Consider the following 22,688-nt stretch of genomic DNA (forward strand, 5'->3'; position numbering starts at 1 on the left):
CCGACTGACGGCTCCGGCCAGAGCGAGAAGCCGCTCGGTGATCACCCCCCTCCCCCTACCCCGGCCCGGGACTGCACAGGTCCAAGGAAGAGGAGTAGCTGCGCATGTGCGGAAGGGAGCCTGCCCCCTGATCTTCCTGCTGAGTTATTGACCAATGGGAAACACAGACGACCGGAAGGACTCCTGTCCTCCCGCCAATCAGAGGCAGAGGATCGAGCTTCACACAGACTGAAATTTCCTCAAGTCTCCAACATCTGTGAGTAAAACATTTTCTTTTCTCCCCCTTTCCATTTCTTTTCTCATTCTCACCTTCAATTGGTCACTTGCAGCAACTGAAGGGAAAGGAAGTGAATCCAGGGAGGGTGCAGACTCTGGAAATCTTGGCCCAGGTCTCTCTCTCTCTCTTAAGACATTGTAAGAAGTCTTACAACACCAGGTTAAAGTCCAACAGGTTTGTTTCAAACACGAGCTTTCGGAGCACGGCTCCTTCTTCAGGTGAATGGAAAGGCTTGTTCCAGAAATGTTTATATAGACACAGTCAGAGATGCCCCGGAATGCGAGCACCTGCAGGCAATCAAATCATCAAAGATGCAGAGAGAGAGGTAACTCCAGGTTAAAGAGGTGTGAATTGTCCCAAGCCAGTTCAGTCGGTAGGCCTCTGCAAGTCCAGGCTTGTTGGTGGGGGCCGAATGTAATGCGACATGAATCCCAGATCCCGGTTGAGTCCGCATTCATGCGTGCGGAACTTAGCTATAAGTTTTTGCTCAGCAATTTTGCGTTGTCGCGTCTCCTGAAGGCCTCCTTGTAGAATGCTGACCCGGAGATCAGAGGCTGAATGTCCTTGACTGCTGAAGTGTTCCCCAACTGGAAGGGAACAGTCCTGTCTTAAGACATTGACATCCTTTGTCCCCTCAGCTTGAGACATTTATTTGTCTGGCTAAAAGGATGGTCTCTTTCCCAATGTTCACAATTAAAGGGCTGCTTTCCCCAGGAGATGGCTGACACTTAAGGGGACAGTAAATTAATATCAGAGATATGCCTGGTGTTATATGGTACAGATTTGATATCTTATTGATAGTTCTGTGACAACGTACATTTACTGTTATTTCTAGTCTAGTAATATTGCATTGCAGTTACATTATATACTTCCAATCATTCTTCCCTCAGATCTCTCTTACACAGGAACTAGTGAAGTCTGGGGGCCATTAAATCTGTTCAAGGATGAGTTGGACAAATTTCTGATTGACGAGGGAGTGGAGGGCTATGGGGAACAGGCAGGAAAATGGACAGAAAGCTAAGATGAGTCCTAAATTCTTCACTTGAGGATAAGAACATAAGAACTAGGAGCAGGAGTAGGCCATCTGGGCCCTCGGGCCTGCTCCGCCATTCAATGAGATCATGGCTGATCTTTTGTGGATTCAGCTCCACTTTCCGGCCCGAACATCATAACCCTTAACCCCTTCATTCTTCAAAAACTATCTATCTTTATCTTAAAAACATTTAATGAAGGAGCCTCAGCTGCTTCACTGGGCAAGGGATTCCATAGATTCACAACCCTTTGGGTGAAGAAGGTCCTCCTCAACTCAGTCCTAAATCTACTTCCCCTTATTTATGAGGCTATGCCCCGTAGTTCTGCTTTCAGCCGCCAGTGGAAACAACCTGCCCGCATCTATCCTATTTATTACCATCATAATTTTATATGTTTCTATAAGATCCCCCCTCATCCTTCTAAATTCCAACGAGTACAGTCCCAGTCTACTCAACCTCTCCTCATAATCCAACCCCTTCAGCTCTGGGATTAACCTAGTGAATCTCCTCTGCAAACCCTCCAGTGCCAGTACGTCCTTTCTCGGGTAAGGAGACCAAAACTGAACACAATACTCCAGGTGTGGCCTCACTAACACCTTATACAATTGCAGCATAACCTTCCTCGTCTTGAAATGAATAATTTGATTAGAGATAATCAACATGGTTTTGTGAAGGGTAGGTCGTGCCTCACAAACCTCATTGAGTTCTTCGAGAAGGTGACCAAACAGGTGGATGAGGGTAAAGCAGTTGATGTGGTGTATATGGATTTCAGTAAAGCATTTGATAAGGTTCCCCACGGTAGGCTATTGCAGAAAATACAGAGGCATGGGATTCAGGGTGATTTAGCAGTTTGGATCAGAAATTGGCTAGTTGATAGAACACAAAGAGTGGTGGTTGATGGGAAATGCTCTGACTGGTGTCCAGTTACTAGTGGTGTGCCACAAGGATCTATTTTGGGGCCGTTGCTCTTTGTCATTTTTATAAATGACCTGGAGGAGGGCATGAGTACATTTGCAGATGACACTAAAGTCGGTGGAGTTGTGGACAGTGCAGAAGGATGTTACAAGTTACAGAGGGACATAGATAAGCTGCAGAGCTGGGCTGACAGGTGGCAAATGGAGTTTAATGCAGAAAAGTGTGAGGTGATTCATTTTGGAAGAAATAACAGAAAGGCAGAGTACTGGGCTAATGGTAAGGTTCTTGGTAGTGTGGACGAGCAGAGAGATCTCGGTGTCCATGTCCATAGATCCCTGAAAGTTGCCACCCAGGTTGAGAGGGTTTTTAAGAAGACGTACGGTGTGTTAGCTTTTATTGGTAGAGGAATTGAGTTTCGGAGCCATGAGGTCATGTTGCAGTTGTACAAAACTCTGGTGCGGCCGCATTTGGAGTATTGCGTGCAGTTCTGGTCGCCACATTATAGGAAGGATGTGGAAGCATTGGAAAGGGTACAGAGGAGATTTACAAGAATGTTGCCTGGTATGGAGGGAAGATCATATGAGGAAAGGCTGAAGGACTTGAGGCTGTTTTCGTTAGAGAGAAGAAGGCTAAGAGGGGACTTAATTGAGGCATACAAGATAATCAGAGGATTAGATAGGGTGGACATCGAAAGCCTTTTTCCTCGGATAGTGATGTCCAGCACGAGGGGACATAGCTTTAAATTGAGGGGAGATAGATATAGGGCAGATGTCAGAGGTAGGTTCTTTATTCAGAGAGTAGTAAGGGCGTGGAATGCCCTGCCTGCAACAGTAGTGGACTCGCCAACACTAAACGCATTCAAATGGTCATTGGATAGGCATATGGACGATAAGGGAATAGTGTAGAGGGACTTTAGAAGGGCTTCACAGGACAGTGCAACATCGTGGGCCGAAGGGCCTGTACTGCGCTGTAATGTTCTATCTATCTACCTATCTCTAGCAATGAAGGACAAAACTCCATTTGCTTTCTTAATCACCTGTTGCACCTGTAAACCAACATTTTACGACTCGTGCACCAGCACACCCAGGTCTCTCTGCGCAGCAGCATGTTTTAATATTTTATCATTTAAATAATAATCCCGTTTGCTGTTATTCCTACCAAAATGGATAACCTCACATTTGTCAACATTGTATTCCATTTGCCAGACCCTAGCCCATTCACTTAACCTATCCAAATCCCTCTGCAGACTTCCAGTATCCTCTGCACTTTTCGCTTTACCACTCATCTTAGTGTCGTCTGCAAACGTGGACACATTGCACTTGGTCCCCAACTCCAAATCATCTATGTAAATTGTGAACAATTGTGGGCCCAACACGGATCCCTGAGGGACACCACTAGCTACTGATTGCCAACCAGAGAAACACCCATTAATCCCCACTCTTTGCTTTCTATTAATTAACCAATCCTCTATCCATGCTACTCTTTACCCTTAACGCCATGCATCTTTATCTCATGCAGCAGCCTTTTGTGTGGCACCTTGTCAAAGGCTTTCTGGAAATCCAGATATACCACATCCATTCGCTCCCCATTATCTACTGCACTGGTAATGTCCTCAAAAAATTCCACTAAATTAGTTAGGCACAACCTGCCCTTTATGAACCCATGCTGCGTCTGCCCAATGGGACAATTTCCATCCAGATGCCGTGCTATTTCTTCCTTGATGATAGATTCCAGCATCTTCCCTACTACCGAAGTTACTGGCCGATAATTACCCGCTTTCTGCCTACCTCCTTTTTTAAACAGTGGTGTCACTTTTTCCAATTTCCAATCCGCCGGGACCACCCCAGAGTCTCGTGAATTTTGATAAATTATCACTAGTGCATTTGCAATTTCCCTAGCCATCTCTTTTAGCACTCTGGGATGCATTACATCAGGGTCAGGAGACTTGTCTACCTTTAGCCCCATTAGCTTGCCCATCACTACCTCCTTAGTGATAGCAATCACCTCAAGGTCTTCACCTGTCATAGCCTCATTTCTATCAGTCACTGGCATGTTATTTATGTCTTCCACTGTGAAGACCGACCCAAAAAATCTGTTCTGTTCCTCAGCCATTTTCTCATCTCCCATTATTAAATCTCCCTTCTCATCCTCCAAAGGACCAATATTTACCTTAGCCATTCTTTTTTGTTTCATATATTTGTAGAAACTTTTACTATCTGTTTTTATATTCTGAGCAAGTTTACTCTCATAATCGATCTTACTCTTCTTTATAGCTTTTTTAGTAGCTTTCTGTCACCCCCTAAAGATTTCCCAGTCCTCTCGTCTCCCACTAATCTTTGCTACTTTGTATGCTTTTTCCTTCAATTTGATACTCTTCCTTATTTCCTTAGATATCCACGGTCGATTTTCCCTCTTTCTACCATCCTTCCTTTTTATTGGTATAAACCTTTGCTGAGCACTGTGAAAAATCGCTTGGAAGGTTCTCCACTGTTCCTCAACTGTTTCACCATAAAGTCTTTGCTCCCAGTCTACCTTAGCTAGCTCTTCTCTCATCCCATTGTAATCTCCTTTGTTTAAGCACAAAACGCTAGTGTTTGACTTTACCTTCTGACCCTCCATCTGCATTTTAAATTCCACCATATTGTGATTGCTCCTTCCGTGAGGATCCCTAACTATGAGATCATTAATCAATCCTGTCTCATTTCACAGGACCAGATCTAGGACCGCTTGTTCCCTCGTAGGTTCCATTACATACTGTTCTAGGAAACTATCACGGATACATTCTATAACCTCCTCCTCAAGGCTGCCTTGACCGACCTGGTTAAACCAATCGACATGTGGATTAAAATCCCCCATGATAACTGCTGTACCATTTCTACATGCATCAGTGATTTCTTTGTTTATTGCATGCCCCACCATAATGTTACTATTTGGTGGCCTATAGACTACTCCTATCAGTGACTTTTTCGCCTTACTATTCCTGATTTCCACCCAAATGGATTCAACCATATCCTCCATAGCACCGATGTCATCCCTTACTATTGCCCGGATGTCATCCTTAAATAACAGAGCTACCTCACCTCCCTTACCATCCATTCTGTCCTTCCGAATAGTTTGATACCCTCGGATATTTAACTCCCAGTCTTTTTTTAAAAAATAATTTTTATTCAAATTTTCACAAAAAAGAAAACAATAACAGAAAATTGTAAGAACAAAAAAAAAACAGAACCCCCCCCCCCCCCCCCCCCCCCGCCCGCCGTAAATACAAAAGAGAAACAATAAATTAACGCCCGACATTGGCAAAAGACAGATATTCAACCCAACACAAAAACAAAGAGACGACCCCCTCCGCCCCCCCCAATTTAATAAAACCCGCCATATCGTTGATCCAGGCCTCCAAGCTTGGGGGCCTCGCATCCTTCCACTGAAGAAGAATCTTCCGCCGGGCTACTAGGGACGCAAAGACCAGAACACCGGCCTCTTTCGCCTCCTGCACTCCCGGCTCAACTGCAACCCCAAATATTGCGAGTCCCCAGCCTGGATTGACCCTGGATCCTACCACCCTCGATACCGTCCTTGCTACCCCCTTCCAAAATTCCCCCACGCTGGGCATGCCCAGACATGTGGACATGGTTTGCTGGGCTCCCTGAGCACCTAATACAGCTGTCCTCGGTCCTTGTCCCGGTCATGTGAGCCCTATGCAGTACCTTAAACTGTATGAGGCTAAGCCTCGCACACGAAGAGGAGGAGTTCACCCTTTCTAGGGCATCCGCCCACGTCCCCTCCTCAATCTCCTCACCCAGCTCCTCCTCCCATTTATCTTTCAGCTACTCCACCGAGGCCTCGTCTACCTCCTGCATCACCTGGTACACATCCGAATCCTCCCCTCTCCAACCCATACCCCCGAGAGCACCCTGTCCTGGACCCCACGCGGCGGCAGCAGGGGGAACCCCGCCACCTGCCGCCTGACAAACGCCCTTAACTGCAGGTATCTAAAGGTGTTCCCCGGGGGGAGCCTGAACTTCCCTTCCAGCTCACCCAGGCTCGCAAACTTCCCGTCTATGAACAGGTCCCCCAGCCTCCTGACACCTGCCCTGTGCCAACTCAGGAACCCGCCATCAATTCTCCCCGGAACAAACCGGTGGTTCCCCCGTATCGGGGACCCCATTGAGGACCCCACCTCCCCCCTGTGCCGCCTCCATTGCCCCCAGATCTTGAGGGTAGCTGCCACCACCGGGCTCGTGGTATACCTCGTAGGAGGGAGCGGCAGCGGCGCCGTTGCAAGCGCTTCCAGGCTCGTACCCACACAGGATGCCATCTCCAGCCTCTTCCATGCCGCCCCCTCCCCGTCCATTACCCACTTGCGCACCATCACTGCGTTGGCAGCCCAATAATACCCACAGAGGTTGGGTAACGTCAACCCCCCCCCAGCCCTGCCCCGCTCCAAGAACACCCGTCTCACCCTTGGAGTCCCGTGTGCCCACACAAACCCCGTAATGCTCCTGTTAACCCGCCTGAAAAAGGCCTTCGGGAAAAGGATGGGGAGCCACTGGAACAGGAACAGAAACCTCGGGAGCACCGTCATCTTGACTGACTGCACCCTACCCGTCAGAGACAGCGGCAGCATGTCCCACCTCTTAAACTCCTCCATTTGCTCCACCAGCCTTGTGAGGTTTAGCTTATGCAAGGCCCCCCAGCTCCTGGCTACCTGAACCCCCAAGTACCTGAAGCTCCTCTCCGCCCTTTTCAGTGGGAGCCTCCTGGTCCCCCGGATGTACCACAAACAGCTCGCTTTTCCCAAAGTTAAGCTTGTACCCTGAGAAATCCCCAAATTCCCGGAGAATCCCCATCACCACCAGCATTCCCCCCACCGGGTCCGCCACATACAACAATAGGTCATCTGCATAGAGCGACACTCGGTGCTCCTCCCCAACCCGGACCAGCCCCCTCCAATCCCCCGACTCCCTCAGTGCCATAGCCAGGGGTTCAATTGCCAGCGCAAAAAGTAGGGGGGACAGGGGACACTCGTCGCTCGGTATAGTCGAAAATACTCCGACCTCCTCTTATTCGTGGCTACGCTCGCCATCGGGGCCTCATACAACAGCCTCACCCAACTGACAAACCCCTCCCCAAACCCAAACCTTTCCAGCACCTCCCACAAGTACCCCCACTCGACCCTATCAAAGGCCTTCTCTGCATCTAGCGCCACCACTATCTCCGCCTCCCCTTCCACCGCCGGCATCATAATAATTAACTCCCGGTCTTGACCATCCTTTAACCATGTTTCAGTAATGACCACTAAATCATAGTCATTCACGATGATTTGCGCCATCAACTCATTTACCTTATTCCGAATACTCCGAGTATTCAGGTAAAGTACACTTATGTTGGCTTTTATACCTCTGTTTTGAATCTTAACACCTCAATCAGTAACCTCTCTTAAGTTATATTTCCTCTTAACTATTCTCTTAATTTTCCTTGTCGGTGAACATCTTCATGTAACAACCTGCTGCATCGCTTACCATTTACGTTTTTACTTCCTGTTTTATTCCTTTTCGTATTACTGGGCCTATTCACTGAGCTCACCTCAGTCACTGTACCTTGTACTGTCGCCCTTTTTGATTTTTGACTATGTCTTCTCTGCCCTTACACTTTCCCCCTTACTGCCTTTTGTTTCTGTCCCTGTTTTACTACCTTCCGACTTGCTGCATTGGTTCCCATCCCCCTGCCACAACAGCTCGAGCAAACCCCCCCCCCCCCCCCAGGACATCGGCCCCAGTCCTGCCCAGGTGCAGATCGTCCGGTTTGAACTGGTCCCACCTCCCCCAGAACCGGTTCCAATGCCCCATGAATTTGAATCCCTCCCTCTTGCACCATCTCTCGAGCCACGCATTCATCCTATCTATCCTGATATTCCTACTCTGACTAGCTCGTGGCACTGGTAGCAATCCTGAGATACCTTTGAGCCTTTGAGGTCCTACTTTTTAGTTTAACTCCTAACTCCCTGAATTCAGCTTGTAGGACCTCGTCCTGTTTCTTACCTATATCGTTGGTGCCTATGTGCACCACGACAGCTGGCTGTTCACCCTCCCCCCCAGAATGTCCTGCAGCCGCTCCGAGACATCCTTGACCCTTGCACCAGGGAGGCAACATACCATCCTCAATTGCGTCCACAGAACCGCCTGTCTATTCCCCTTACGATTGAGTCCCCTATCACTATAGCCCTGCCATTCTTCTTCCTGCCCTGCTGCGCAGCAGAGCCAGCCATGGTGCCATGAACCTGGCTGCTGCTGCCTTCCCCTGGTGAGCCATCTCCCTCAACAGTATCCAAAGCGGTATATCTGTTTTGCAGGGAGATGACCGCAGGGGACACCTGCACTGCCTTCCTACTCTTGCTCTGCCTTTTGGTCACCCATTTTCTATCTCCCTCAGTAACTTTCACCTGTGGTGTGACCAACTCGCTAAACGTGCTATGCACTACGTCCTCAGCATCGCGGATGCTCCAAAGTGAGTCCATCCGCAGCTCCAGAGCTGTCAAGCGGTCTAATAGGAGCCAGGGACATTGGATGTGTCCCTGAGCTCCCACATCGGACATGAGGAGCATGAAAAGAAAAAAGAAGAACTACTTACCGGGGCTAGAAAGCACCTCCTCCCCACCCAGCTTCGAATTCCCAAACTCACCCTTCGCTGTGTCTCACTCTGGCTGTGTCTTCTGTGCCTCACTGGGAGAACTCACTGGGAGTGAGTTACAAGTTGCTCTTTTTAAATTGGCCTGAGTTGACTCGGCCAATGATGCAGTTGGGCTTTGGAATTCTCTACCGCTGAGGACTGTGGAGCCTCGGTCATCAAATATTTTCTGGAACGAGTTAAATAGGCTTCAACATATTGATGTCATCAAGCGATATGGGGGATACTGTGGGGAAAATGGTGCTGTGGTAGATTGTCCATTGGCCATTGAATGGTTGAGCAGGCTCGATGGGCCGAATGGCTGACTGCAGCTCCTATTTGTTATGGTCTCTGTATCCAAGACAGGAAGCAGTGAGCAGGGATCTGTCAATCAGCCTGAATCAGCACCTTCAGGAGAATTGGGAGGGTGAACATTAGATACAGCAGAGTGAGAATGGAGGGAGAGTGTGTGGGGCGGAGATTTACAGCTTTTCGGGAATGAGAGAGGAAAGAATGTTCCAGAGAAACTAGAATTGTCTATTCTGAATTTCTATCCTGTACTGACAGAGATCTCTTTTCTGAATTATTTTCACAGGATATTCGAAGAGGAGGAATTGCAGACAGAAATCCCAAAAGTCACGTCTTGAACCGACAGAGTCACTCGGTTCCTGGGAATCTGAGTACCAGTAGCGTTTGAAACAAAAGGAGAAATATTTTCCAGATCTGACAGCCTCAAAAGATTTTAAACATCAGTGTGACTGGAAAATCAGAGAGACACACACACACACCCGAGTGAGAGTGTTCCAGAGCACTGACTGTGGGAAGAGCTTTAACCAGTTCCACAGCCTGAAAAACATCAGACCATTCACAGCGGGGAGAGACAGTGCACGTGTTCTGTGTGTGGACGAGGCTTCAACTGATTGTCCAACCTGGAGAGACACGAGGAGACACAAAACATGGAGAAACCGTGGAAATGTGGGGATTGTGGGAAGGGATTCAGTGCCCCATCTGTATTGGAAATTCATCGACGTATTCACACTGGGGAGAGGCCGTTCACTTGCTCTGTGTGTAGGAAGGGATTCACTCATTTATCCAACCTGAAATCACACCAGCGAGTTCACACTGGGGAGAAGCCGTTCACCTGCTCTCAATGTGGGAAGGGATTCACCGAGCAATGCAGCCTGAAGTCACATCAGCGAATTCATACTGGGGAGAAACCGTTCACCTGCTCTGTGTGTGGGAAGGGATTCACTCAGTCAATCACCCTGCAGAGACACCAGCGAGTGCATAATAGAGAGAGGTCCCTTATCTGTTCTCAATGTGGGAAGGGATTCACTCGGTTATCCACCCTGCAGACACACCAACGAGTTCACACTGGGGAGAGGCCGTTCATCTGCTCTGTGTGTGGGAAGGGATTCACTCAGCCAATCACCCTGCAGAGACACCAGCGAGTGCACAATAGAGAGAAGTCGCTCATCTGTTCTCAATGTGGGAAGGGATTCGCTTTTTTATCCAGCTTGCAGACACACCAGCGATTTCACACTGGGGAGAGGCCGTTCATCTGCTCTCAGTGTGGGAAGGGATTTTGTAATTCATCGCACCTGGTGAGACACCAACAAGTTCACAATTGATGACAGGGGTTGGATTCTGCTGTTATTGTTTCTGCTTCAGTTGTTAATGCCTGATTATTTTGCTGTCAGTCTAGATTCAATAAAATCTGAGATGGATTTGCAGGTTTCATATCATTTAATAATAACTAACTTGCAAGGCTGACTCAATCCATAGACCCTCAGGACACACACACTGTCTTCTGTAGAGCCCAGGATAAAGAGAACCTCAAACAAAGGAACACTGGAGATATACTTCAAATTACATCACGATTCGCATACAAACTTCCCATTGGTCATTTTGCACACCTCCTGACCTGGTCATATATCCTAATTGGCTCACTTATTCTGGGCCCATTTTTTACCCATGATGTGGAGATGCCGGCGTTGGACTGGGGTGAGCACAGTAAGAAGTCTTACAACACCAGGTTAAAGTCCAACAGGTTTGTTTCAAACACGAGCTTTCGGAGCACGGCTCCTTCTTCAGGTGAATGTTTTTTACCCAGCATCCTTTTCACTATTCTCTCCACGAGGCTACCATCCCCCGAGCCATGCTTTGCTCATCCCTTTGTTCTGTCTGTGAACACATTACCCTCAGGGTCCTGCTGTCCATCATATTCGTTTGCTCACTTCCTCACAGTTACATCCTAGACTGCATTTCATTCATTCTGACAGCTGTTCAATGGGGAGGGTCGGAGGGTTTCTTTCTGCTGGACTGGCCACTCTCACGACTTTGCTTCCAGTGGGTTGGTGCTCTTTGAGCCTAGTTGCGGAAATCTGGTTCCGATTATCAAAAGGATCACAGGGTGAAAGGCTATTTGGAAGTTAAAAGATGTTTAGTTCCCATTTCTCTTTGAAACCCCTCCAAAGCAGCCCCATTGCCATGAAGATGGGCCATGGTGGTGACATGGTTCTTTTGTTTATTGTATCTGGGTGTTTCTCACAGAAGGTCAAAGCATGAGGGGCAAGTTGTCTGAGGTAGATTGGGAACTTGCAATAAAAGGTGTGACGATAATCAGACAATCGCAAGCATTTAAGGAATTATTACATATTTAAATAAAATATAGATTCCTTTGAGAAACAAACATCCAACAGGAAAAGTTATGCAATTGTGGCTGACAAGAAAACTTAAAGATTCCATTCGATCAAAGTGGCCAAAATAGTAGTACGCCTGAGGGTTGGGAACTTGTTTTAGAATTCAGCAAAGGAGGACCAAGAAACTGATAAAGAGAAAATAGAATATGAGAGCAAACTGGGGAGAAACCTAAAAACCGACAGGAAAAGCTTCTATCGGAATGTGAAAAGGGAAAGATTAGCAAAGACCAATGTGGGTCCATTCCAGGCAGAGACAGGAGAGTTTATAATGGGGAATAAGGAAATGACAGAGAAACTAAACAATGTGTGTCTGTCTTCACGGAGGAAGATGCAGAAATCATCCCAAAAACATGAGAGAACCAAGGGACTAGTGAGCACGAGGAACTGAAAGAGATTAGTATTAGTGAAAAAGTCGCACTGGATAAATTAATGTGGTTGGGGCTAATAAATCCCCAAAAGCTGATGCTCTACATCCCAGAGTGTTGAAAGAGGCGGCTGTAGAGATAGTGGATACATTGGTGATCATCTTTCAAAATTCTATTGATTCTGGAATGGTTCCTGCAGATTGGAAGGTGGTAAATGTAACCCCACTATTTAAGGCGAGAGAGAGAAAACGGGGAACCACAGACCCGTTAGCCTGACATCAGTAGGAGGGAAAATGCTACAATCTATTATAAAAGATGTGATAACGTACGAATTAGGAGCAGGAGTAGGAGTCACGAAGTAGGCCACTCGGCCCCTCCAGCCTGCTCCACCATTCAATAGGTTCACGGCTGATCTGATTGTAACCTCAACTCCACACAGGCCCCTTAGAAAATAAATCTGCGGAGATAGTTATGGGGAATAAGGAAATGGCAGAGGAGTTAAACAGATATTTTGCATCAGTCTTTACGGTGGAAGAGACTTCAAACATCCCATTGATACTAAAGAATACGGTGGTGGAATTAAATTCCATCAGACAAACTAATGGGGATCAGATAAGTCCTCTGGATGGCTGCATCTTGGGATCCTAAAAGAAATGGCTGCAGAGATAGAACATAGAACAGTACAGCACAGAACAGGCCCTTCGACCCTCGATGTTGTGCCGAGCAATGATCACCCTACTCAAACCCACGTATCCATCCTATACCCGTAACCCAACCTTACTTTTTTTAGGACACTAAGGGCAATTTAGCATGGCCAATCCACCTAACCCGCACATCTTTGGACTGTGGGAGGAAACCGGGGCACCCGGAGGAAACCCACGCACACACGGGGAGGACGTGCAGACTCCGCACAGACAGTGACCCAGCCTGGAATCGAACCTGGGACCCTGGAGCTGTGAAGCATTTATGCTAACCACCATGCTACCGTAGTGGATGCATTGATTGCAATTTTCCAAAAACCTTTGGTTCTGGATAAGTACCAGAGGATTGAAAGCTGCCAATGTGACACCACTATTCACAAAGGGAGTGAGGCAAAAGCGGGGAACGAGAGGGTGATTAACCGAACATTGATTGTTGGAAATATTTTGGAATAAGGAAGTAGTGGCATAGTTGGCATATTATAATCTGATCAAGCAGAGTCGTCATGGCTGCATGAAAGGGAAACCGTGCCTGACTAATTTATCAGAGTGTTTCGAGGAAGTCTCAATCAGAGTGGATAGAGGGGGACCAGTAGATGGGTTTGTTGTGTTTGGACTTCCAGAAGGCCTTTGACAAGGTACGTCACAAAACGTTAAGTCATGAGATAAGAGCCCATGGTGTTGGAGGTAGTATATTGACATGGATAGAGAATTGGCTAATGAGCAGGAAACAGCGAGTGGGGATAAGGGGTTCTTTATCAGGTTGGTGACCTGTAACCAGTGAGGTTCCACAGGGATCAGTGCTGGGACCGCAACTGTGTACAATTTATATTAATGACTTGGAGGAAGGAAGCGAACGTACTGTGCCCAAATTTGCAAACAACACAAAAATAGGTAGAAAGGCAAATTGCGAGGGGGACACAAACAGTTTGCAAAGAGATATTGAGAGGTTAATTGAGTGGGCACAAAAGTTTGCAAATGGAGTATAATGTGGGAAAATGGGAACTTCATTTTGGAAGGGAGAACAAAATAACAAAGTGTTACTGAAATGGACAAAAACTGCAGAAAGCTGCAACCCAAAGGGACTTGGGGGAACTTGTGAACAAAACACAAGGGGAGGTCACGTCTGACAAATCTGTTAAAGTTCTTTGAGGAGGGAACAAGGAAGTTAGACAAAGGAGAACCAGTGGATGTCATTTATTTAGATTTCCAGAAGGCCTTTGACAAGGTGCCGCATAGGAGACTGTTAAATTAGTTAAGAGCCCATGGTGTTAAGGGTAAGATCCTGGCATGGATAGAGGATTGGATGACTGGCAGAAGGCAGAGAGTGGGGATAAAGGGGTCTTTTTCAGGATGGCAGCTGGTGACTTGTGTGCCTCAGGGGTCTGTGCTGGGACCACAACTTTTCATAATATACATTAATGATCTGGAAGAAGGAACTGAAGGCATTGTTGCTAAGTTTGCAGATGATACAATGATCTGTGGAGGGGCAGGTAGTATTGAGGAAGCAAGGGCTGCAGAAGGACTTGGACAAGCTAGGAGAGTGGGCAAAGAAGTGGCAAATGGAATACAATGTGGAAAAGTGTGAGGTTATGTACTTTGGAAGGAGAAATGGAGGCATAGACTATTTTCTAAATGGGGAGATGCTTCGGAAATGAGAAGCACAAAGGGACTTGGGAGTCCTTGTTCACAATTCTCTTAAAGTTCACGTGCAGGTTCAGTCGGCAGTTAGGAAGGCAAATGCAATGTTTTTTTAAATAAATTTAGAGCAGCCTAATATTTTTATTTTTTCCAATTAAGGAGCAATTTAGCATGGCCAATCCACCTAACTAGCACATCTTTGGGTTGTGGGGGTGAAACCCATGCAAACGGCAAATGCAATGTTAGCATTCATGTCGAGAGGGCTAGAATACAAGAGCAGGATGTACTTCTGAGGCTGTATAAGGCTCTGGTCAGACCCCATTTGGAGTATGGTGAGCAGTATTGGGCCCCGTATCTAAGGAAGGATGTGCTGGCCTTGGAAAAAGTCCAGAGGAGGCTCACAAGAATGATCCCTGGAATTAAGAACTTGTCATATGAGGAACGGTTGAGGAGTCTGGGTCCGTACTTGTTGGAGTTTAGAAAGATGAGGGGTGATCTTATTGAAACTTAGAGGACATTGCGAGGCCTGGATAGAGTGGGCGTGGAGAGGATGTTTCCACTTGTAGGAGAAACTCGAACCAGAGGACACAATCTCCGGCTAAAGGGACAATCCTTGAAAACAGAGATGAGGAGGAATTTCTTCAGCCAGAGGGTGGTGAATCTGTGGAACTCTTTGCCGCAGAAGGCTGTGGCGGCCAAATCACTGAGTGTCTTTAAAACAGAGATAGATAGGTTCTTGATTAATAAGGGAATCAGGGGTTATGGGGAGAAGGCAGGAGAATGGGGATGAGAAAAATATCAGCCGTGATTGAATGGCGGAGCAGACTCGATGGGCCGAGTGGCCTAATTCTGCTCTTATTTGTTTATGGCCTTGTGTGACTCCAGACCCACAGCAACGTGGTTGACTCTTAAATGCCCTCTCAAGGGCAATTAGGGATGGGCAATAAATGCTGGCATAGACTGCGACGCCCACGCCCCATGACCAAATTTTAAAAAAATGATTTTCCCTTACGGCAACTTGTTGTCACAGTTGGTGCGCTAGCAGTCGGCTGGCTGTTTTCTCATATTCATACAAACACCCCTTGCTCTCCGAAGCTGATTCGCAGTCTTCCCTATCATTATAAAATTGAATTCCCCTTGCCAAGAATTTTTCTGTTCTGCCAAGAGTTCCTTCATAAGAGTCACAGTGTACTGCCGATCGACTTCCAGGATTGTATCAATCAATCATTGCCTCTCTGATCTTTCCGTCTTATCCTTTGATAAATTGCTCTTGCCAGATGACTTGGGAGATGGGAAAATAATTAACATTTATAGATGGCTGATGGACACAAAGAAAACACCGATGGGGACTACAGAGTGAAACTATGCACAGGGTCAACACTGCATAGGGTCAATAGGATGAGCTTAATACAATTCCAGCACATTGGGCCCATATGACACCGGAAAGAATGAGCAGATTCTTCACGGAGGTAGAAGGTAAATGTGAGAGATGTAAAGGAGGACCAGCTAACCATTTCCACATGTTCTGGGGACGTGTAGTAGGGTTTTGGACCTCGGTATTTATAATCTTAGAACATAGAACAGTACAGCACAGAACAGGCCCTTCGGCCCTCGATGTTGTGCCGAGCAATGATCACCCTACTTAAACCCACGTAACCCGTATACCCGTAACCCAACAATCCCCCCATTAACCTTACACTACGGGCAATTTAGCATGGCCAATCCACCTAACCCGCACATCTTTGGACTGTGGGAGGAAACCGGAGCACCCGGAGGAAACCCACGCACACACGGGGAGGACGTGCAGACTCCACACAGACAGTGACCCAGCCGGGAATCGAACCTGGAGCTGTGAAGCATTGATGCTAACCACCATGCTACCGTGAGGCCGTGAGGATCTTATAATCTTTACTAGTGTCACAAGTAGGTTTGCATTAACACTTCAATGACGTTGCTGTGAAAATCCCCGAGTCGCCACACTCCACTGCCTGTTTGGGTACACTGACGGAAAATTCAGAATCTCCAGTTCACCTCACAAGCAAGTCTTTCGGGACTAATGGGAGGAAACCAGAGCACCCGGAGGAAACCCACGCAGAAACGGTGAGAACGTGCAGACTCCGCACAGTCAGTGGCCCAAGCCGGGATTCGAACCCGTGTCCCTGGCGCTGTGAGGCAACAGTGCTAACCGCTGTGTTACCGTGCCGCCAATATTAAAACATTATCAAAAATGTTGGAGGGGGAAATATTACCAGAATCCCGAGGCAGTTTTTGGAGTGTCAGAAATGCCAGGACGTATAGACGGGAAAAGAGCTGATGTGGTGGCCTTTTCCACATTGATTGCCTGGAGGTGAATCTTATTAGAATGGAAGTCAGAAGATTCTCCAAAAATATCAACATGGTTAGGGGGTCTTGTGGAATCCCCTAACTTTGAGAACATTAAGTTTGTCTTTTGTTGCTCAGATGGGGCATTCTGGATGAGTTGGAAGCCTTTCTTGTCTCGAGGTTTGTTGGTGGGGGGGGGGGGGGGGGGGGGGGGTAGATGAGCTGGGATAAGTAGGGAGGGCAAAAGGGAAATGTTTAATGGAAATAAGAAAAAATCTCACAATCCTCCTAATTTATTATGTTTATTTTGTTATTGATTGTATGTTGTTATGTATATCCTTATTTGAATAAAGGAGGAATAAATATTAAAAGATCTGACAGTCAGTCGATTCATGGGAGCTGAATATCATCGAACTTTAAATCTAGCAAGAGAAATATTTGGACACTGAGACAGGCTCATGCGAGTGAGAGGCATCACTAAAAACAATCCATTTGATAGTCTTCAGCTCACCCATAGATGGAAATTTCAGCAGACATTTCTTCATCTTGTATTTTTTTAATGTTTTGTTCACCTATTAAGTGTCCCCGACCTTTGGATGTTTCATTACAGGACTCAGCTCGAAGACATCAGACTTGTATCCGGCCTTGTCTGTGTGCCCAGCCAATCCAATTCACAGACTTTACAGTGCAGAAGGAGGCCATTCGGCCCATTGAGTCTACACCAGCTCTTGAGAGAGCACCCTGAGGAAACTCAAGCAGACGTGGGGAGAACGTGCAAACTCCACACAGACAGTAACCCGAGGCCAGAATTGATACCGCGTCCCTGGAGCTGTGAGGCGACAGTGCTAACCACTGTGCCGCCATGCCGTTGACCTATTCAACTTGACACCTTCTTGGGAGGTTGCAGAAACACTGCCCCCTGGAGGTAATCCCAGCACAATCGCAGCTTTAATGTTTCTTGCCTTACATTCCCGAGAAAATGGCCAAAGAAATTTTAAAATGACCTTTCCCACTGTGGATGAGTCCACTCTGACCTCTTTATCCCTTTCAAATCCCCGAGCCACTAACCTCGCCTTGGACTTATAGGTTCCATCCAGCTGGACCGTTTCTGTGCAGATCCATTGATGTGATGATGCTGGCTGACCCCTATCTGGGACCTCTGAACACATGCCAAACTCTCTCCAACTGCCTAACTCTTTCTGTTTAGCCTCCCGTACGGCTTTATCCCCTCATTTATCGGCAGCTACAAAACCCTCTCGGTCACGGGGACTTCAACGTCGCCCCCAAACACATCCTTGATGTAAAACCGACAATTCCTTGTCTGAAATTTTCCAGTTATTGAAATTACGTTGAACGCACAAATAAAACCCCAGCAAGAATAAATAGCCCAGTCGTCGTGTCGAAATTATGAAAGACTATTTTGTAAAGTAATGAAAAGATAAATACACACACACACAGGATGACTCCACTCTCACGCATATCAGATGTATGAATTACTAAACGCCCACACTTTATATAGAATGCATGCCTGGTTAATAATAATAATCGCTTATTGTCACAAGTAGGCTTCAATGAAGCCCCTAGTCGCCACATTCGGGGAGGCCGGTACGGGAATTGAACCCGTGCTGCTGGTCTTGTTCTGCATTACAAGCCAGCTGATTAGCCCACTGTGTTAAACCAGCCCCATACAAAACATTGGTTACAAAATATATCTACAATACCTGAACTCTGTGAGGCTCCCCCTGTTCCCAAACAACATCCAAATTAAATAACCAGCTATAGTTGCCACACAATACAGGGATGCTCCTCAAGTCTGGAAGAATGTCTTTCTCTGGTCCATTGAAGATATTTCAAACTGTCATTACAAAGGTTTTCTGCACTGCCTTGGCTCTAAGATTAGAAACTTGTTTGGCTGTAAACGCGGTCTTCAGGCTGTGCGGCTGGAACCTGCCTGTCTTTCTCTCTGAGACTGCTCGATGTTAACTGCCTCTCTGGGTCTGATCAAGGATTCCTTTTTGTTCTCTGATTATGCTTTCTGTGTATTTGGCTCCAATCAATTTCCTTGTCTAAACATTAACACATGTATATCTCATGGACTTTTCCCAATCGTCTATGATCTGTTTCTCTTCTATAAGCCATTTACATTTGAACGGAGGTTCACTAGATTGATTCCAGAGATGAGGGGTTTGTCGTATTAAACGAGTTTACGCAGTTAAGAAGAATGAGGGGAGATTAAAATGAGGTATACAAGATGATAAATGGTGTGGATGAAAATACAAGATGATAAATGGTGTAGATGAAGTAGACGTGGGGCATTCCAGAATGAGAGGTTGTAGTCTTCAGATAAGAGGCAGCAAATTTAAAGTGGAGCTGAGGGGAAACTACTTCTCCCAAAGGGTTGTAAATCTGTGGAATTTGCTACCCCAAAGTGTGGTGGATGTTGGGAATGTGAGTAAATTTAAGGAAGAGTTAGATTTTTAATCGGTCATGGGTTGAAGGGCTATGGAGAATGGGCAGGACAGCAGAGTTAAGGCCAGGATGAGATCAGCCATGATCGAATGGCAGAGCAGACCCGATGGGCCAAATGGCCGAATCCTGCTCCTGTATCTAATGAACTTATGAACATTTGGTACGAAAAAGCGATATACGGTAACCTCGATAGATTTTGTTGCGTAAAACTTTCAGGAGTTGCGTAAACGGGAAAATAACTGTACCTGTGTTTGCACCACCGCTTTATTCCCCCTTGTCCCAATTTCTCGGTAGAAACAGAGATAATCGTAGAGATGGCAATGAAGGCAATGGAATGCCTTATGCATCCACAAGAGCCTGAGTCGCAGCGACCAACAGAGCAGAACAGTGTCCCATATGGGAAGAAGAGATTAGGAAATACCTAAAGGGGAAAGGATGGCCCCTATGGTCCGAGTTTTGTGCAATGAAGAGACAGGTCCTGGTAGTACAGGACAAACTTGGTGGGATAACCTGACTGAGATCCACAAGATGAATTTGAGTAGAGTTGGTTAGCCGATGGCAATCGTGTCCTGCTTGGCACAATTGCGAGGCACAGAGGAGGTCGTGAGGACACTCCGCAGACAGCTTGAGGAGAAAGAGAGGAGCAGAGAAGGAAATGTTAGCGAGTGTGAGAGAGTAAACGAGCAACTCCGAGAGCAGCTAGCAGCGAAGGACAAGGAGATGGCTGATGTCAAACGGGCACACCAATCTTGTCTCGCTCACCTAAGCAGCTTTCAGATTCAATACAATAAGGCCTACCATGACACGCAACGTGCGGTTTTGGTAAGAGAGGAAACGGAAAACCAATCAAAACAGTTGAGAAAACAATGTGAGGATTTAAAGGCAGCCCTATGAGCACTCCACAGTTCCACCACGGAACAGATGTAGAGTTCGGTCGACCATGCCAAGTGCAGGCAGCAAATTGCGAGATTGTAATCACTGCTATCCATTCAGAATGGGTTCAGAGATACCTTTGGCCCACAGTTAGATCAGGAAGATGGCCCTGATTGGCAGGAACTTAATGAAACGATCGCATCGATCTGTGAATGAAACAGAAAGCCAGAATAGAGCTCCCCAGGCCTCGAAAAGGAAAGCACCCACACCACCGACTGCACAGGCAGCACCCAACCCAATGAATCCAGTCACCACGTAGCGCAGAGTAACAACAGAAGACCAAGTCGATTTTAGAACAGTATAGAACATAACAGCGCAGTACGGGCCCTTCAGCCCTCGATGTTTCGCCGACCCGTGAAACCATCTGAAGCCTATCTGACCTACACTATTCTATTTTCATCCATATGTCTATCCAGTGACCACTTAAATGCCTTTAAAGTTGGCGAGTCTACTACTGTTGCAGGCAGGGCGTTCCACACCCCTACTACTCTCTGAGTAAAGAAACTGCCTCTGACATCTGTCCTATATCTACCACTCCTCAATTTAAAGATATGTCCCCTCGTGTTGGTCATCACCATCCAAGGAAAAAGACTCTCACTGTCAACCCTATCTAACCCTCTGACTATCTTATATGTCTCTATTAAGTCACCTCTCAGCCTTCTCCTCTCTAACGAAAACAACCTCAAGTCCCTGAGCCTTTCCTCGTAAGACCTTCCCTCCATACCAGGCAACATCCTAGTAAATCTCCTCTGAACCCTTTCCAAAGCTTCCACATCCTTCCTATAATGCGGTGACCAGAACTGCACGCAGTATTCCAGGAGCGGCCGCACCAGAGTTATGTACAGCTGCAGCATGACCTTGTGGCTCCGAAACTCAATCCCCCTACTGACCTACCCTTCACAAAGCCGTGTTAAGTATCGCTAATCAACTTGTTCTTTTCAAGATGATTATAAACCCTATCTCTTATAACCTTTTCCAACATTTTACCCACAACCGAAGTAAGGCTCACAGGTCTATAATTACCAGGGTTGTCTCTACTCCCCTTCTTGAACAAGGGGACAACATTTGCTATCCTCCAGTCTTCCGGCACTATTCCTGTTGACAAAGACGACATAAAGATCAAGGATAAAGGCTCTGCAATCTCCTCCCTGGCTTCCCAGAGAATCCTAGGATAAATCCCATCTGGCCCAGGGGACTTATCTATTTTTACACTTTCCAAAATTGCTAACACCTCCTCCTTGTGAACCTCAATCCCATCTAGCCTGGTCGACTGTACCTGAGTATTCTCTTCGACAACATTGTCTTTCTCCAGTGTAAACACTGACGATAAATATCCATTTAACGCTTCCCCTATCTCCTCTGATTCCACACACAACATTCCACTACTATCCTTGATTGGCCCTAATCTTACTCTAGTCATTCTTTTGTTCCTGATATACCTATAGAAAGCCTTAGGGTTTTCCTTGATCCTATCCACCAACGACTTTTCGTGTCCTCTCCTCGCTCTTCTTAACTCTCCCTTTAGGTCCTTCCTGGCTAACTTGTAACTCTCAAGTGCCCTAACTGAGCCTTCATGTCTCATCCTAACATAAGCCTTCTTCTTCCTCTTGACAAGTGCTTCAACTTCCTTAGTAAACCATGGTTCCCTTGCTCGACAACTTCCTCCCTGCCTGACAGGTACATACTTATCAAGGACACGCAGTAGCTGTTCCTTGAAAAAGCTCCACATTTTGATTGTACCCATCCCCTGCAGTTTCCTTCCCCATCCTATACATCCTAAATCTTGCCAAATAGCATCATAATTGCCTTTCCCCCAGCTATAATTCTTGCCTTGCGGTATATACCTATCCCTGCCCAACATAACCGAATTGTGATCACTATCACCAAAGTGCTCACCTACATCTAAATCTAACACCTGGCCGGGTTCATTACCCAGTACCAAATCCAATGTGGCATCGCCCCTTGTTGGCCTGTCTACATACTGCATCAGAAAACCCTCCTGCACACACTGCACAAAAACTGACCCATCTATAGTACTCGAACTATAGTATTTCCAGTCAATATTTGGAAAGTTAAAGTCCCCCATAACAACTACCCTGTTACTCTCGCTCCTGTCGAGAATCATCTTTGCAATCCTTTCCTCTACATCTCTGGAACTATTCGGAGGTCTATAGGCAACTCCCAACAGGTTGACCTCTCCTCTCCTGTTCCTAAACTCGGCCCGTACTACCTCAGTAGACAAGTCCTCAAACGTCCTTTCTACCGCCGTAATACTTTCCTTGATTAACAATGCCACCCCCCCCCCCCCCCCCCCCCCCCCCCCCCCCCCCCCCCCCCCCCCCCCACCCCCCCCTCTTTTACCATCTTCTCTGTTCTTACAGAAACATCTAAATCCTGGAACCTGCAACAACCATTCCTGTCCCTGCTCTACCCATGTCTCCGAAATCGCCACAACATCGAGATCCCAGGTACCAACCCATGCTGCAAGCTCACCCACCTTATTCCGGATGTTCCTGGCGTTGAAGTAGACACACTTCAAACCAGCATCTTGCTTGCCGGTGCCCTCTTTCGAACTTTTAACCCTATCCCTGACCTCACTACTCTCAACATCCTGTACACTGGGACTACAATTTAGGTTCCCATCCCCCTGCTGAATTAGTTTAAAACCC

At 46.8% G+C, this 22,688-nt stretch overlaps 1 protein-coding gene across 1 annotated transcript; it reads left to right on the plus strand.

The window, feature by feature from the left end:
• Positions 1-40: 40 nt before the first annotated feature.
• LOC119952217 (gastrula zinc finger protein XlCGF7.1-like) lies at positions 41-10,536 on the plus strand. The gene is made up of 2 exons (XM_038775866.1): positions 41-256; positions 9,485-10,536. The coding sequence occupies exon 2, from the start codon at positions 9,846-9,848 to the stop codon at positions 10,518-10,520; it is 675 nt and encodes a 224-aa protein (XP_038631794.1). The 5' UTR covers positions 41-256; positions 9,485-9,845; the 3' UTR covers positions 10,521-10,536.
• Positions 10,537-22,688: the final 12,152 nt, after the last annotated feature.

The sequence above is a fragment of the Scyliorhinus canicula genome, chromosome 17, assembly GCF_902713615.1.
Source record: "Scyliorhinus canicula chromosome 17, sScyCan1.1, whole genome shotgun sequence".
Classification (NCBI taxonomy): Eukaryota; Metazoa; Chordata; class Chondrichthyes; order Carcharhiniformes; family Scyliorhinidae; genus Scyliorhinus; species Scyliorhinus canicula.

Coding starts and splice junctions, on each gene's coding strand:
- LOC119952217 (XM_038775866.1), top strand. CDS start 9,846: ATGGAGAAACCGTGGAAATGTGGGGATTGTGGGAAGGGATTCAGTGCC.